Here is a 12,634-nt window from a genome sequence, read left to right as displayed (position 1 = left end):
TCCTAAACTGACTAATCTTAGTCTTCACTAGAAGAGGAATTAAGAAGGTAGAAGAATTGAATCTTTAAAGAAGGTCATAGAATCTACAAGGGATTGGATAAATACCATTGTGCACACACACATGTTATATCTCAAGCCCTTTAGGATAAACAAATGAATAACCATCGCAGCAACTTACCGAGTACTTACCACGTGGCAAGCTCTGTCTTATTTCATCTTTATAACAGCTCTGCATGGTTGTGTATTATTCTCATTATTTACCCAAGGAAACTGCATCTCATAAAATAAGTAAGTATTCCCAAGATCAGATGATTTTCAAGCCTCCATCTGTGATCCCCGGCCCATATGCCCTTCACAATGCCAGAGGACCTGCAGTAGGAGATGACCTCTGCATTACCCTCCTGCTTTTTAGAAAAGTCATGTGTCCATTTAGTTGATAAAGGGGCTACCATTCAGGACTTGGCATATCTATCAAGCAGTCAGCTTTCTGAAGCAAGGACTTTATCTTATTCATTCTATACCCCTGGACTTAGCACAATGCCTAAAATGAACTAATTCCTCAATAGTTACTTGTTGATTGTAAAATTGAACCAAGTATAGGAAATTCCACAATTGGTGTGAACATTAGAAATGATCACTTGACCAGCCTCAAGTCACGCCTTTTTCTTGGAAGCTACCAGGAAAAGGGGCCCACCTTGCTGCATTTGTAACACAAAGGGGAAGATGGCTGGCACTCAGGCCTTCTCCTAACTGCACAGTGAGTGAGAAGGCCTGCCACGCCCATCTCTAGGAAGCTATTGGTGGTATCTTTGATAGTAGCAGAGGGTCCGGGACACGTGTGAACCAGGACAGGAAATGCCAACATTCTCCCACCTCTTTCCCACCCAACAGAGTTAAGACAGTGAGTGGGCAGAGCCCATGTGGCAGTGAGGGTGCCGGGTGGCTGTAGGGTGGAAATCACCCTGCAGGGCAGAAAGGATCTCCATTCTGAGCCCTCTCTTGTGGCTCAGAAGCCTACCTGCCCATGATCCCTGCTGGCACCCAGGCCTTCAAGCCCTGCTTTGTCTGCAGGAAAGTGTGATCCCTCAAAAAGCCCCATCCACTCCAAGTTGGCCTTAGCTTCCCAGATAGACAGCAAAGCCTATTAATCTACATCCAGGCAAGAATCCCTTAACACACCAGTTGGAAAAAAAAAAAACACTTGGGGAGGGTGGAGCAGCGGATAGGAAACAGCTTTGCCTTCTGTCCAGCTCTGAAGCAACCCACCACTGTGAACTCTGAGAAACAGCAGTTTTGTTTTGGAAACTGGCACCCAGTGCCGGCTCACTCCTGGAAATGGATTTGGGCACCCCCACCCCCAGCTGCAATATTCTACTTCCAGTCTGCCTGCCAACACCCCCTTCCAGCTGCCCCTCTCAAAGGCACCATTGTGCCCGCCTGGCACGGCAACAGAGGAGGGCTAAAGAGGAAGAAAACATTTTCTGCCCATGGGATGTTCTTAAGCAGGTTGTGTGTACATGGCTTCAATGCCACATTCCTTGAGCCCACACAAACCCGCCAGAACTCCATCATCCCTGTCACAGATGCAGCCACTTTCCAGTCTAACTGGCCCACCTCGGCTCACTGTCAGAGAACTCCCAGCACACAGCAGGGCGGACAAGGCTGGGTGGAAGTGGGGGTCAGGATGGCACTCTTTCAGCACAGCGCACACTAGTCTGCCAAAACAAAGCTCGATGTGGATATGGAATTTTGGAACTGGAAGGGGATTTAGTTCCACTTACCACTCCACAAAAGACTCATCCTAGCACATTCTGATAAGTGGGCACCCAGCCCCCTCCTGAATACTCCAAAGATAGGAAGCTCACTACTTTTCAAGAAGCCTGCTGCGCTACTGGACAGCTCTGATTTTCAGAAAGTTCTTCCTGATGTTGAACAAGGATTGTGTGTCCCATTCCTTGTCATCTTCTTCCCTAGACAGCACTTAGCACAATACTTGGAACAAAATAGGCGCACAATAAGTGTTTACGGAGTGCATGACTGAATTCACCATCCACTGGGCCCATTTTCACCCTCTAGGGGCACACACAGCATCCTCTGCACTCCTCCATGTGACTGCCTTTCATAGGGCTGGAGATGTATCTTCATAGTGTCTCCTCTTCATCTTCACTGAGCTAAACAGCCTCAGTTCCTTAGATGACTTGATTTATAGACCCATAAATATCCTGGACCACTCTTCTCTTGATATACTCCATTTTTTTCAGGGTCCGCCTTAAAATGAAAAATCAAATTCCTGTTCTGTGATACTCTGAATGTGATCTCATAGGTAACAAAGCACAAGAGTAAGAGGCATCAGGTGCGTGCACTCTGTAAGTTGGGCTGACTTCTTGATCTCGTCACTTGCATCTCATGCAGGAAACCTGCAGGTTCATGAGGACTATCATGAGCCTTGACAAATTTAGAAAGACATTCCTTCCTTAGTGTTACTGAGTCAATGTTTCCTCATCTGTAAAAATGGGAATACAAGGCCGGGCGCAGTGGCACACGCCTGTAATTCCAGCACTGTGGGAGGGTGAGGCAGGCAGATTGCCTGAGGTCGGGAGTTCAAGACCAGCCTGGCCAAAATAGTGAAACCCCATCCCTACTAAGAATACAAAAATTAGCCGGATGTGGTGGTGTGCAACTGTAATCACAGCTACTCAGGAGGCTGAGGCAGGAGAATCACTTGAACCCAGGAGGTGGAGGTTGCAGTGAGGTGAGATCATGCCACTGTACTCCAGCCTGTGCTACAGAGCAAGACTCTGTCTCAAAAAAAAAAAAGGGGGGGGGGAATACAAATACTGACATTGTAGGGTTGTGAAGATTAGACATAAAATATATAAAGTGCTTGTTCATAATAGTTACTCAATAAATGATATATATTAATAATATATAACATGTGTGGATTAATATCATTATCTAACTGCCCACAATAGACATCAGCTCCTAAAATGATATAAACCAGCATCTCTGAATGCAGAAGAAGCCACTGTTCTGTAAGAGTTGCTACAGGCCAGGCCAGTTTGTGTATGTGGATAATACTGGACTGTCTTAAAAGCTGGGCGAGGTGGCTCACGCCTATAATCCCAGCACTTTGAGAGACTGAGGCGGGTGGATCACGAGGTCAAGAGATTGAGATCATCCTGGCCAACATGATGAAACTCTGTCTCTACTAAAAAAAAAAATACAAAAATTAGCTGGGCATGGTGGCATGCGCCTGTAGTCCCAGCTACTCGGGAGGCTGAGGCAGGAGAATACCTTGAATCCAGGAGGCAGAGGTTGTACTGAGCTGAGATCGCGCCATTGCACTCCAGCCTGGGTGACAAGAGCAAAACTCTGTCTTAAAAAAAAAAAAAATACTGGACTGTCTTTCCAATAATGTTGTCACCACTCATCAGTGCCACTCAATACATCACCTTTTCTTCCCTTCTGGGCCACATCAGATTATTGACAATAAAAACATTCTCTCTAGTTTTTCTCTAGGGAAAACAGATATTGTTGTTTGCCCTGTTTTTCTTTCACTCCCAGTACATTTCTCTATTATGGCCATAGGCCCTGCAGACATGCAGATAACTATTTCCTTTTCTTCCCCATTGCCTCCAGCCAGCGGTGTGCTAGAGCAAGCTTGCTTGCTGGTGTATCTCTTCCCAACTTGCCTTTCGGTGATGTCATCATGGTCACTTGAACTTGGCCATAGCAGGAATATTTACACCACCATGGAACACAATAACAAAGGCGTTTTTTTTCCTCCAGGGGAGTCTGCTGTTAAGCATTTAGCAGCACACCATTGCCTCTAGTATTGACCCACTGGTCCTCAGTCCCTTGAGGACAGGGACTGTGTCCCATTTCTGCTCCATCCCTAGAGTCTAGCACAGAATAAGTAGGTTCTCATCATTCTTGATGGATCAGTGAGTACTCCTTTCTTCTGCCTGTTAACGTCTCTCTCATATAAAACATGCCTCATGTGCCCTACTCTTGTTGCCTATTCAGGTGTTCAGGGATGGATTTCCTTCAGCTATGATCAGAGGACTACTTGATGGAGACTTGGATTAACCTTCCATGTCTCTCCCTATCCTGGAAATTTGGTCCACTTTTTTTGTTCACTATATTCATCCAGAGAGGTTGGGGGAACTCATCTGGAAGCAAACCTTATCATGTTTCTTCAAAGAACACCTGGATTTCCATTTTAGGATTTTTGCACACATTATTTCTTTCAACTCACAAATGGTTATATTGGACACCTGATATGGGTAAGACATGCCAGGTACTATGAAGAACACAGAGCTGTCAGATATGGTCCCCACCTTCCATGAGTTTGAAGTCTTTTGGGGACAGACAAATATGCAAAATGCATGGCAGAATATACAGTCCATATAAGAGGAGAAAACAAGGCAGTGAAAATTCAGAGAAGAGGAAGATTCATTTCTAGCAAGAGCTAGAACCTCTCTCCATTGGGGAGAACCTCACAGGGAGAAGGCTTTTGAGCTGGAAGGGTTTTTAACAGGCATAAAAGAGCTGATGGACAATTTAGGCAGTGTGTACAGCAGAAAAAAAGGTAAGTAGTCCCCAACTCTGTGGCCTCTATGCAGAATTCAGGCTACTACAACTGACATTTACTAAGACTCAGCTAACCTTCTCCCTCAGCTACTCTCCTGTGTCCAAACCAAAGGAGACCCTATGGCATCCAGCCTTCCCCATAATCTGACTTACATTCCAACCTGCCAAGCTAATTCACAGAGAGAGCCTGCTCCCCTCCTATGGTAGCAGAAATGCTCTCGCTGTAAATGAGCACCATTGCCTCGTTCTTACCTAGGTCCCACAGGACCCCCGGGGGCTGCACAGGTGCACAGGGTGGCTTATTGGTGCTTTCTCTTTCCCTATTGCCTGCCAGTGTCCTGTTCCCTCAAAAAAGAGGCACTGTGTGGGGTGGTGGGGGATTTCACTCAGGTCTAGGTCAGCTACCCTCTGCCTTTTAGTGTATCTAGGGCTCTGATATGGAGCCCAGGCATCAAGGATATGGAGGCCACCATCACCTCCTGCCCATGCCCCTCTCAGCCCACCAGAACCCCTATTCAAGTGTGTCAGAATACTGCCCACCTCTTCCTCAGCCCTCTCTCTGCCTTCTGACTATAACTGAAGTACCATTTTCCCTGGACGTGGCCCAGCATTTACTACTTCTATCTTCAAAAGACCTACCCCCTGGCCAACTCTCTCACTCACTGAGAAAGGAAGGACCCTCGTATCATCCCCAGATCAATGTCCCAGCACTCTGTTCAGCATCTTCTCTTCCACTCCATCTACTTCCCATCCTAGGCATCCCAACTTCCTCTTCTCATTCATTCATCCAACAAGATGTATTGAGTAACTTCTCTGCCTCAAACATCCACAAAAAAACCTTTTCCTCAATCACATTATCCTTTTAGATCCCATCTTCCCTCTCCAGCCCATGTGCCACCAAACCACACAGACTCTGACTCTGTTCCCTCACTACCACCACCTGACTCACCCCAGAGTCCCTGGTTAAGCCCTTATCTCTCCCAGGAGAGAGCTGTGTCATCTGGGAAGGTCAGCTTACAACTTTAGGCCTCACTGTTCTCATTTTGATAATTAGGAATGGTCTCTAATGTCCCATGTTGCTTTCCCATTCTAAGACTCCATGCTTCAGCCCTCATCCAATAGCCGAAATTCCTCTTTATAAAGTCACTCATGGCTTCTTGGTTGTCAGTCCAAACAATCACAGGTCTAATTCTGGATCAGCTCACTCTAATTAGCTAAGTAACACTGGGCCATTCCCTAAACATCTTTAGCCTCAGTTTTCTCATCTATAAAGTGAAGTATTTGGACTGGGTGACTTTTCAAGCCCTTCAGGTCTTTGATTCCATGAGAGTACGGATGCAGAGAAGAGAAAAAGAGAGGCTAGGTGCGGTGGCTCACGCCTGTAATCCCAACACTTTGGGATGCCAAGGCGGGTGGATCACCTGTGGTCAGGAGTTCGAAACCAGCCTGACCAACATGATGAAATCCTGTCTCTACTAAAAACACAAAAAATTAGCTGGGTGTGGTGATGGGTGCCTGTAGTCCTAGCTACTTGGGAGGCTGAGGCAGAAGAATCACTTGAACTTGGGAGGTGGAGGTTACAGTGAGCCGAGATCGTACCACTGCACTCTAGCCTGGACAACAGAGTGAAACTCAGTCTTAAAAAAAAAAAAAAAAAGGAAAAGAAAAGAAAAAGAGAGAGAGATCCTTTTAAGAGACTATATGGGAAATAATTTATGGAGAAAATAGCATCTGTAGAGATTTGGACAAAAAGTACAGGGAGGGTGCTAGGGTATCCTCAAGGGTATCCTACCATTAGGGGACTACAGTAATTGGTCTAGACAAGAACTGTATAATAGCAGGTGCAGGCTGACAACATCTGAATCCACTGATCAGTCTAAAAATCACAAAAAAGAGACAATCAAATTATGTGCTTCCTAATGAGATGCAATAGGAAATATACAGCCCCACTAATGAAGTAATCTTGCCAAAAAGCTAACCCTAAATCTAGTCAAGCCTCTAGATCTAAAAATACCAATTTAGTGAAAATACAAGGAATAGACTATGTTTCAAAGACACCCCAGAGATGGAGTTGGCAAAATCCAGAATCTTCACAGCACTACAGCCTTACTACTCAAAGTGTGGTCCACGGACCTGCAGCATCAGCATCACCAAGGAGGGGGTCAGAAATGCAGTCTCAGGCCTCACCCAGACCTCCCGAATCAGAATCTGCATTTTAATAAGACCCTGGAGTGATCTGCAGGCACATTAAAGTTTGAGAAGCACTGCTCTAAGGACAAATGACCCATTTCTTCAATAAACAAAAGACAAGGATAAAAAAGAACAGGAGTCTATAGATCCAAAGAGACCTCACCGATATATATCAACAAATGCAATATGAAGACTTTTCAGGCAAGCTAACGATTAAAAAAAAAATGATACTATCAAAGAAATTTGAACAACTACTGGATCCTTTTTAAAGAATTTTTTAAAGAGTAACAATAGTATTGTAATTTTCTTTGAGTTATTAAAGATACATAGTCAAGTATTTATGGATAAAATGATAGAATCTCAAGAATTTGCTATAAACTAGTTTGATCTGGAGGTGATAAAGTGAACTGGGGTAGAGTTAAAAGAAGATTAGCTGCCAGTTGCTAGAGGTGCTAATTACCCAAACTGGGTTTTGGGGTACACAGGGGTTTATTATTCTCTCTACTTTCCCTGTATGTTTGAAAATAACCATAATTTGTTGTTGTTGTTGTTGTTGTTGTTGTTGTTGTTTTTATACGGAGTCTCACTCTGTCCCCTAGGCTGGAGTGCAGTGGCGCCATCTCAGCTCACTGCAACCTCCACCTCCTGGGTTCAAGCGATTCTCCTGCCTCAGCCTCCAGAGTAGCTGAGATTACAGGCGCCCCCCATCACACCTGGCTAATTTTTTGTATCTTTAGTAGAGACGGGGTTTCGCCATGTTGGCCAGACTGGTCTTGAACTCCTGACCTCAGGTAATCCAACCACCTCCCAAAGTGCTGCGATTACAGGCGTGAGCCACAGTGCCCGGCCTTTTTTTTTTTTTTTTTTTTTTTTAAAGACCAAGAAGGAGTCGTGGAAGATGGGAAGGACAATAACTCAGTGGCAGGGTATCCAAGAAAGAGAAAATTTCCAGCAGGAAGGGGATACATGCCTCCGGAGCTACCGAGTCCTAGCTTCCACCTCCGATCTGGCCTGGCGGAGGTCATTCCTGAGAGCAGACAAAGCCGAGTGGCAGGCCTATAAACAGAACCATCTGCCTCCAAACCAAATCTGTGGCACGGTGAATCGAGGTTAGAAGAAGGGGGAATTTCCTAGTTGCTAAAAACTGAAACAGGTCATCAAATAAATTGTGGAATCTCCTTCCCTGAGGCCCTTCCGAAATAGGATCGACAGGGCTGGAGTGGAGGGACCCCCACCCGCCGCCCTTTTGAGGTCGCGGCGCAGGACAGCAGGAGGGCGCGGAAAAGCCGGCACCGGTTGGGAAGCTTCGGTGCTCCAGGTCCCTGTCGGCGAGGGCGGAGGAATCGGCTGCCTCTGCCTAGAATTCTGTGACTGTAGGGATCGAGACGTCAAGGGCGGGGAGGCGGAGAGGAATACGGGTTCCCCGTGCGTTTCATTTGCACATAAATGCGCTCTGCCTCCTAACCCAGTCTCTGTTACCTGTGCACTGGCCTTCCACCAAACCAACCAACCACCCGTGGCTCAGGAAGAAACCAGAACTGGGGGGATCGTCCTCCCAAGGGGGACACAGTCGAACGTGACCGGCAGCCGCTGGTCTCTCGGGCCTGGGTTCAGACGGACTCCAGCCCTGCTTCCAAGCCCGACGTCGGGCACCTGGCCGCCGGCGCACCAGGGAGCACGATTTCAAGTGTGCGCACGTTCTCTGCTCTGGCCAGGAGCTGTTTCAGCGCCATTCCGGGCTATAAATCCGCGGTTCCGCCCAGCGCAGCCTGGGCTCGGAGGGCAGCCTGCTAGCCAGGTCCTGGGTTAGGGATGGCCCACGGTGCGCGCGGGGACCGCCACCCTCCTTCGCGCCACGCCGGGGCCGCTCGGGCCGGAGCAGGGGGAGGGGGCCCGATGACGTCATGGAACAGTTGGAGGATTTAGCTCCGGAACCCGCCGGGGAGCGGGCCCCGGGGCCGGCGTTCCATTTAGGCCGACAGCGTCCCTTGCTCGGCTCCACTTTCCCAGACAGCACGGCTACCTTCCACTTCCAGAGCGGGCCTGGGGTTCTGAAGGAAATCAGGGCACGATCGCGAGGCCAGGAACTCTGGAGAATGGGCACACAGTCGTGCGCTTGCCAAAGCTCTTACCAGCCTGGGTCGGGCCAAGAGGCCATCAAGATGCTTCCAGCAAAGCCTCAGCTGTGGGGAGTGAATTCAGGAAGATAAATGCCTCTTGGCACAGAGGTTGGGGAACCTGTGATAATAATGCAGACAGTTACAGAGTGCGACTGCTTTCCAGACACAATTCAGCCCCTTAAAGCAGATGTTCTTCCCCCATCCTCCATTTTACAGATGACGAATTAAATCTCAGAGGGGTAAGGAAACAACCTGGAATCACACCGCTGGCAAGTGACAGAGCCAAGATTTAAACCCATGTCTCTCTGCCTCCAAGCCCAGGCAAGCACGTTCTTTCCAAGACACTATATTGGCTTTCACTTTCCAAGTAGGTGCATTCCAAGAGGAGAGGACATCAGCGTCCAGCAGACCCCAAGCTTCTCCCACCTCCTCTACTTGCCCTATCTACATGGGACCCACTGCGGTAATAGGGGAAGGGGACAACCTAGAAAGCAGAGTGAGGATTGTCTGCTCTTCCAGGAAGCGGTAAACGTTTACCAAGGTAATAGCAAACACACTTAGCTGGCTATGGATAGAGATGGAGGGACAGAGTGCACTTAAAACTGTAGTACGGAAGAAAGGTGACTTTGTGGAATACTGTTTGTCAAGGACTATGCTGGTGATGTACGTTTTTAAAAAACAAACCTGGTGCGGAGGCAAGATATAATAATATTAATATCCAACATTGATGTGCCAAGCATTGCTCTAAGCACTCAATAAGATAGAGCAGCAGTGGGAGATCTCAATTATTCAAACAGCTGGAAGTTTAATTTTGCTATAAACCTAGCATCAGCAAAAATCCCGATTTGCCTCACTGACTCATCTCCAGCGTAGGATCTGGCATCTGCCTTCCTGGGTTTGCATCCTGGCTCTGCCATCTTGTAGAGTGGGAAGCTATGGAGCCTTGAGCAAGCATCTTAACTCCTAAGAGGCCCTGTCAGTTGGGGGTAGCAATGCTGCCTCCCTCATCATGTTCATGTAAAGATCCCAAGAGATGCTGTGGGTGAATCCCAGCACAGTGCTGTAGGAAGCTCTCAACAAGCATGAGTTGCTAATATTATTATTATTACTGCTTAGAAGGGAAAGGGATGTTTTGACCAAGAATGAATAAATTGAGATGATGTAGAAGCAACTACAACCAAGATAGGGAAGTGGCCGCTTCATCTAGAGGGTGACAAGAATAAAAGAAAGTGTGGGCCAGGCGCGGTGGCTCACGCCTGTAATCCCAACAGGCGTGAGGCCGAGTCGGGAGGCCAAGGTGGGTGGATCACCTGAGGTCAGGAGTTCAAGATCAGGCTGGCCAATATGGTGAAACCCCGTCTCAACTAAAAATACAAAAAAAATTAGCTGGGCATGGTGGCAGGTGCCTGTAATCCCAGCTACTTCAGAAGGCCAAGGCAGGAAAATCTCTTGAACCCAGGAGGCGGAGATTGCAGTGAGCCAAGATCACGCTACCACACTCCAGCCTGGGCAACAAGAGCAAAACTCTGTCTCAAAAAACAAGAAAGAAAGAAAGAAAGTGTGATCCAGTGGGACTCCAGCCTAAATCCCTAATTAGGAATATGTGTATGAAGGATAGGAGGGTAGAAGACATTCCAAAATAAGTTTCTAAGAAATCATGAATCACATTGAAAAGAAAAGGTAAAGGAGTTGGTTTTTGTTTTTCAATCAATGTGACAGCAACAGAGAGAGCTGGTTGAGCCCATGCTTTCAGGGAACTGTGCACATACACACAAAGGCAGAGCCTGGGCATGCTACCAGGTAGGAATACACAAAAGCAACTCAGAGCTATGAGCCTGGCTTCAGGCTAACGGAAGGCCAAGCTGAATGCTGGACAACATTTGAAGCAAAAAAGAACACAGAAAACATAGCTCAACAGGACTTTGCCATTCTGGAAGAGTTTTCATCTTTTCCAAAGAGAGTGGCCTTAAACTAAAATGGAAGAAGAGATGCCAAAGGTGGATACTAGAGCCCAAGGTAGATCAGTGGAGAACTAACTGGCTTTGAAAAACACACACACATTTGAATCCAAGTTGCCAGACAAGCCTGTAGATGTCATTCGGGGGCCGCTTTGACAAATCCAGAAAACAGAGTAGGTTCTAGCCAATAAGAGGCAGACAAATATGGCTCCAGTGTTCAAAAAATAAGAATAGGATACATTCTGGAAACCACAGACTGATACACTTTATTCTGATCCCTGGCAAGATTCTAGAGTAGATTATTAACCAAGTATTTAGGCTTTGCACACAGATTTTGGTGACTTAATTGAGTTCTCTTATTCCTTTTCTGATAGAGGTTGTAGGGTGGTCATTTAGGAAATGCTGTTTGATCTCGGCACAGTGTTTTATGTTTTCATGGAAAGAACACAGGATTGAGGTCTGGAGACCTGGATACATATCTAGTTCTACCATTAATAAGTTAGATGACCACAGGGAAGTTTCTTAACCTCACTGGGACTCATTTATGAAAGATGAGGCATGAAAGATGAGAGGCATCTTCCCTTATGTGCCTCTCATCTCTGAATTCCATCAGTCTGTCTTATAATAAAAAGTAGGCTGGGTGACAGTCCAGTCCAGAAGATGCAGCCCCGATAGGGCAGCCATACCCCTAGGGATGTTAATGCATAATGTTTGGTGTTAAACTGACCGAGGAGAGGGCTCGGTCACTGTTTTTTCCTTTTATGCACACATATTAATGACTTAATCCCCAAATGATGGGAAGGCTATGACAGAAGGTCACAGAATGAAGATTAGAAGTAAACTGGGTAGACTAGAGGAAATTTGGGCTGAAAGCCAGATGAAATTAATTAACATAAATGTAAAGTTTTATGTCCATGTTATTTTTTTAAATCTACACAGGTTCAGAATGGCAAAGAATTGGATGAAAAATAGGATCATGAGATGGTCTGGGCAACAAAGATGACCACCCATTTAAGCTGAAGTGATGTTGTCATCTAGTCGCTAACAAAAGGGCCAGTGCAACCTTGATTATATTGAATACTAAGGATAAGGATAATGATAATAGATAACATGCTGAACTCTTACATGAGCTTTGCACATCATCTCATTTCTGGGGCAGGATAGTATCATTAAATTTCAGCGGCAAGAAGTACTGGTGTGGTAGCCACCTGCCCCCATCAGATCCCATCGTTGGTGTTGTTTTCAATGCTAGGGACCTTGCCAAATAGCAGGGTAACAAACTACAGTGTGTGCAAAACAGGGCAGCCAGGATGGGAAAAGATCTGAAAACTTAAGTCCCATGGGAGAAGATGAAGAGAGTTGACAGTCCAGAGGTGGCACAACCTGGGTAGTGTGAGAGGGAGGAGAAATAAAAGACTTGGGCTCTGACTGACTGCCCTTAAATCTGTGTACTTCCACTTGTAAGCTGTGAACTTTGGGCAGGTTATTTAACCTCTTCTGTGCCTCAGTTTCTCCAGTGTAAAAAGAGGATAGTCATAGTACTAACTTATAGGATTATTGCAAAGATAATGAGATGTGTATAAAATTGTGTGTGGTAGATGGCAGTGCTTAATACATGTGCACAATGGTGATCATCATCATCATCATCATCATCATCATCTGTCTGGGGGGTGGCCCATGGAGAAGGAAGGAGGGTCGGTCTGTATGGGTTCAGAAGAGAGAACAGGACCAACTGGTGGAAACAAGAGTGAGAGAGAATCCAGATCAACATAA

At 46.4% G+C, this 12,634-nt stretch overlaps 1 protein-coding gene across 4 annotated transcripts in view; it reads left to right on the top strand.

Moving 5' to 3' along the window:
* The window catches only part of DGKG (diacylglycerol kinase gamma), a 222,078-nt gene that overhangs the window by 166,266 nt on the left and 43,178 nt on the right, over window positions 1-12,634 (top strand). Inside the window, exon 22 of one of the 4 annotated variants that reach the window (XM_017866470.1) lies at window positions 9,120-9,214. The exons of the other annotated variants lie outside the window; for them this stretch is intronic. Within the exon in view, the coding sequence (XP_017721959.1) occupies window positions 9,120-9,131 (12 nt within the window). The 3' untranslated portion in view covers window positions 9,132-9,214. Of the gene's footprint in view, window positions 1-9,119; window positions 9,215-12,634 lie in introns of those variants that run through there. 4 annotated transcript variants of the gene reach the window in all.

The sequence above is a fragment of the Rhinopithecus bieti genome, unplaced genomic scaffold (assembly GCF_001698545.2).
Source record: "Rhinopithecus bieti isolate Rb0 unplaced genomic scaffold, ASM169854v2 scaffold_2432, whole genome shotgun sequence".
NCBI classification, from domain to species: Eukaryota; Metazoa; Chordata; class Mammalia; order Primates; family Cercopithecidae; genus Rhinopithecus; species Rhinopithecus bieti.
Note: the sequence above shows the minus strand (reverse complement) of the source record. Positions and strands in the feature narration are given on the sequence as shown.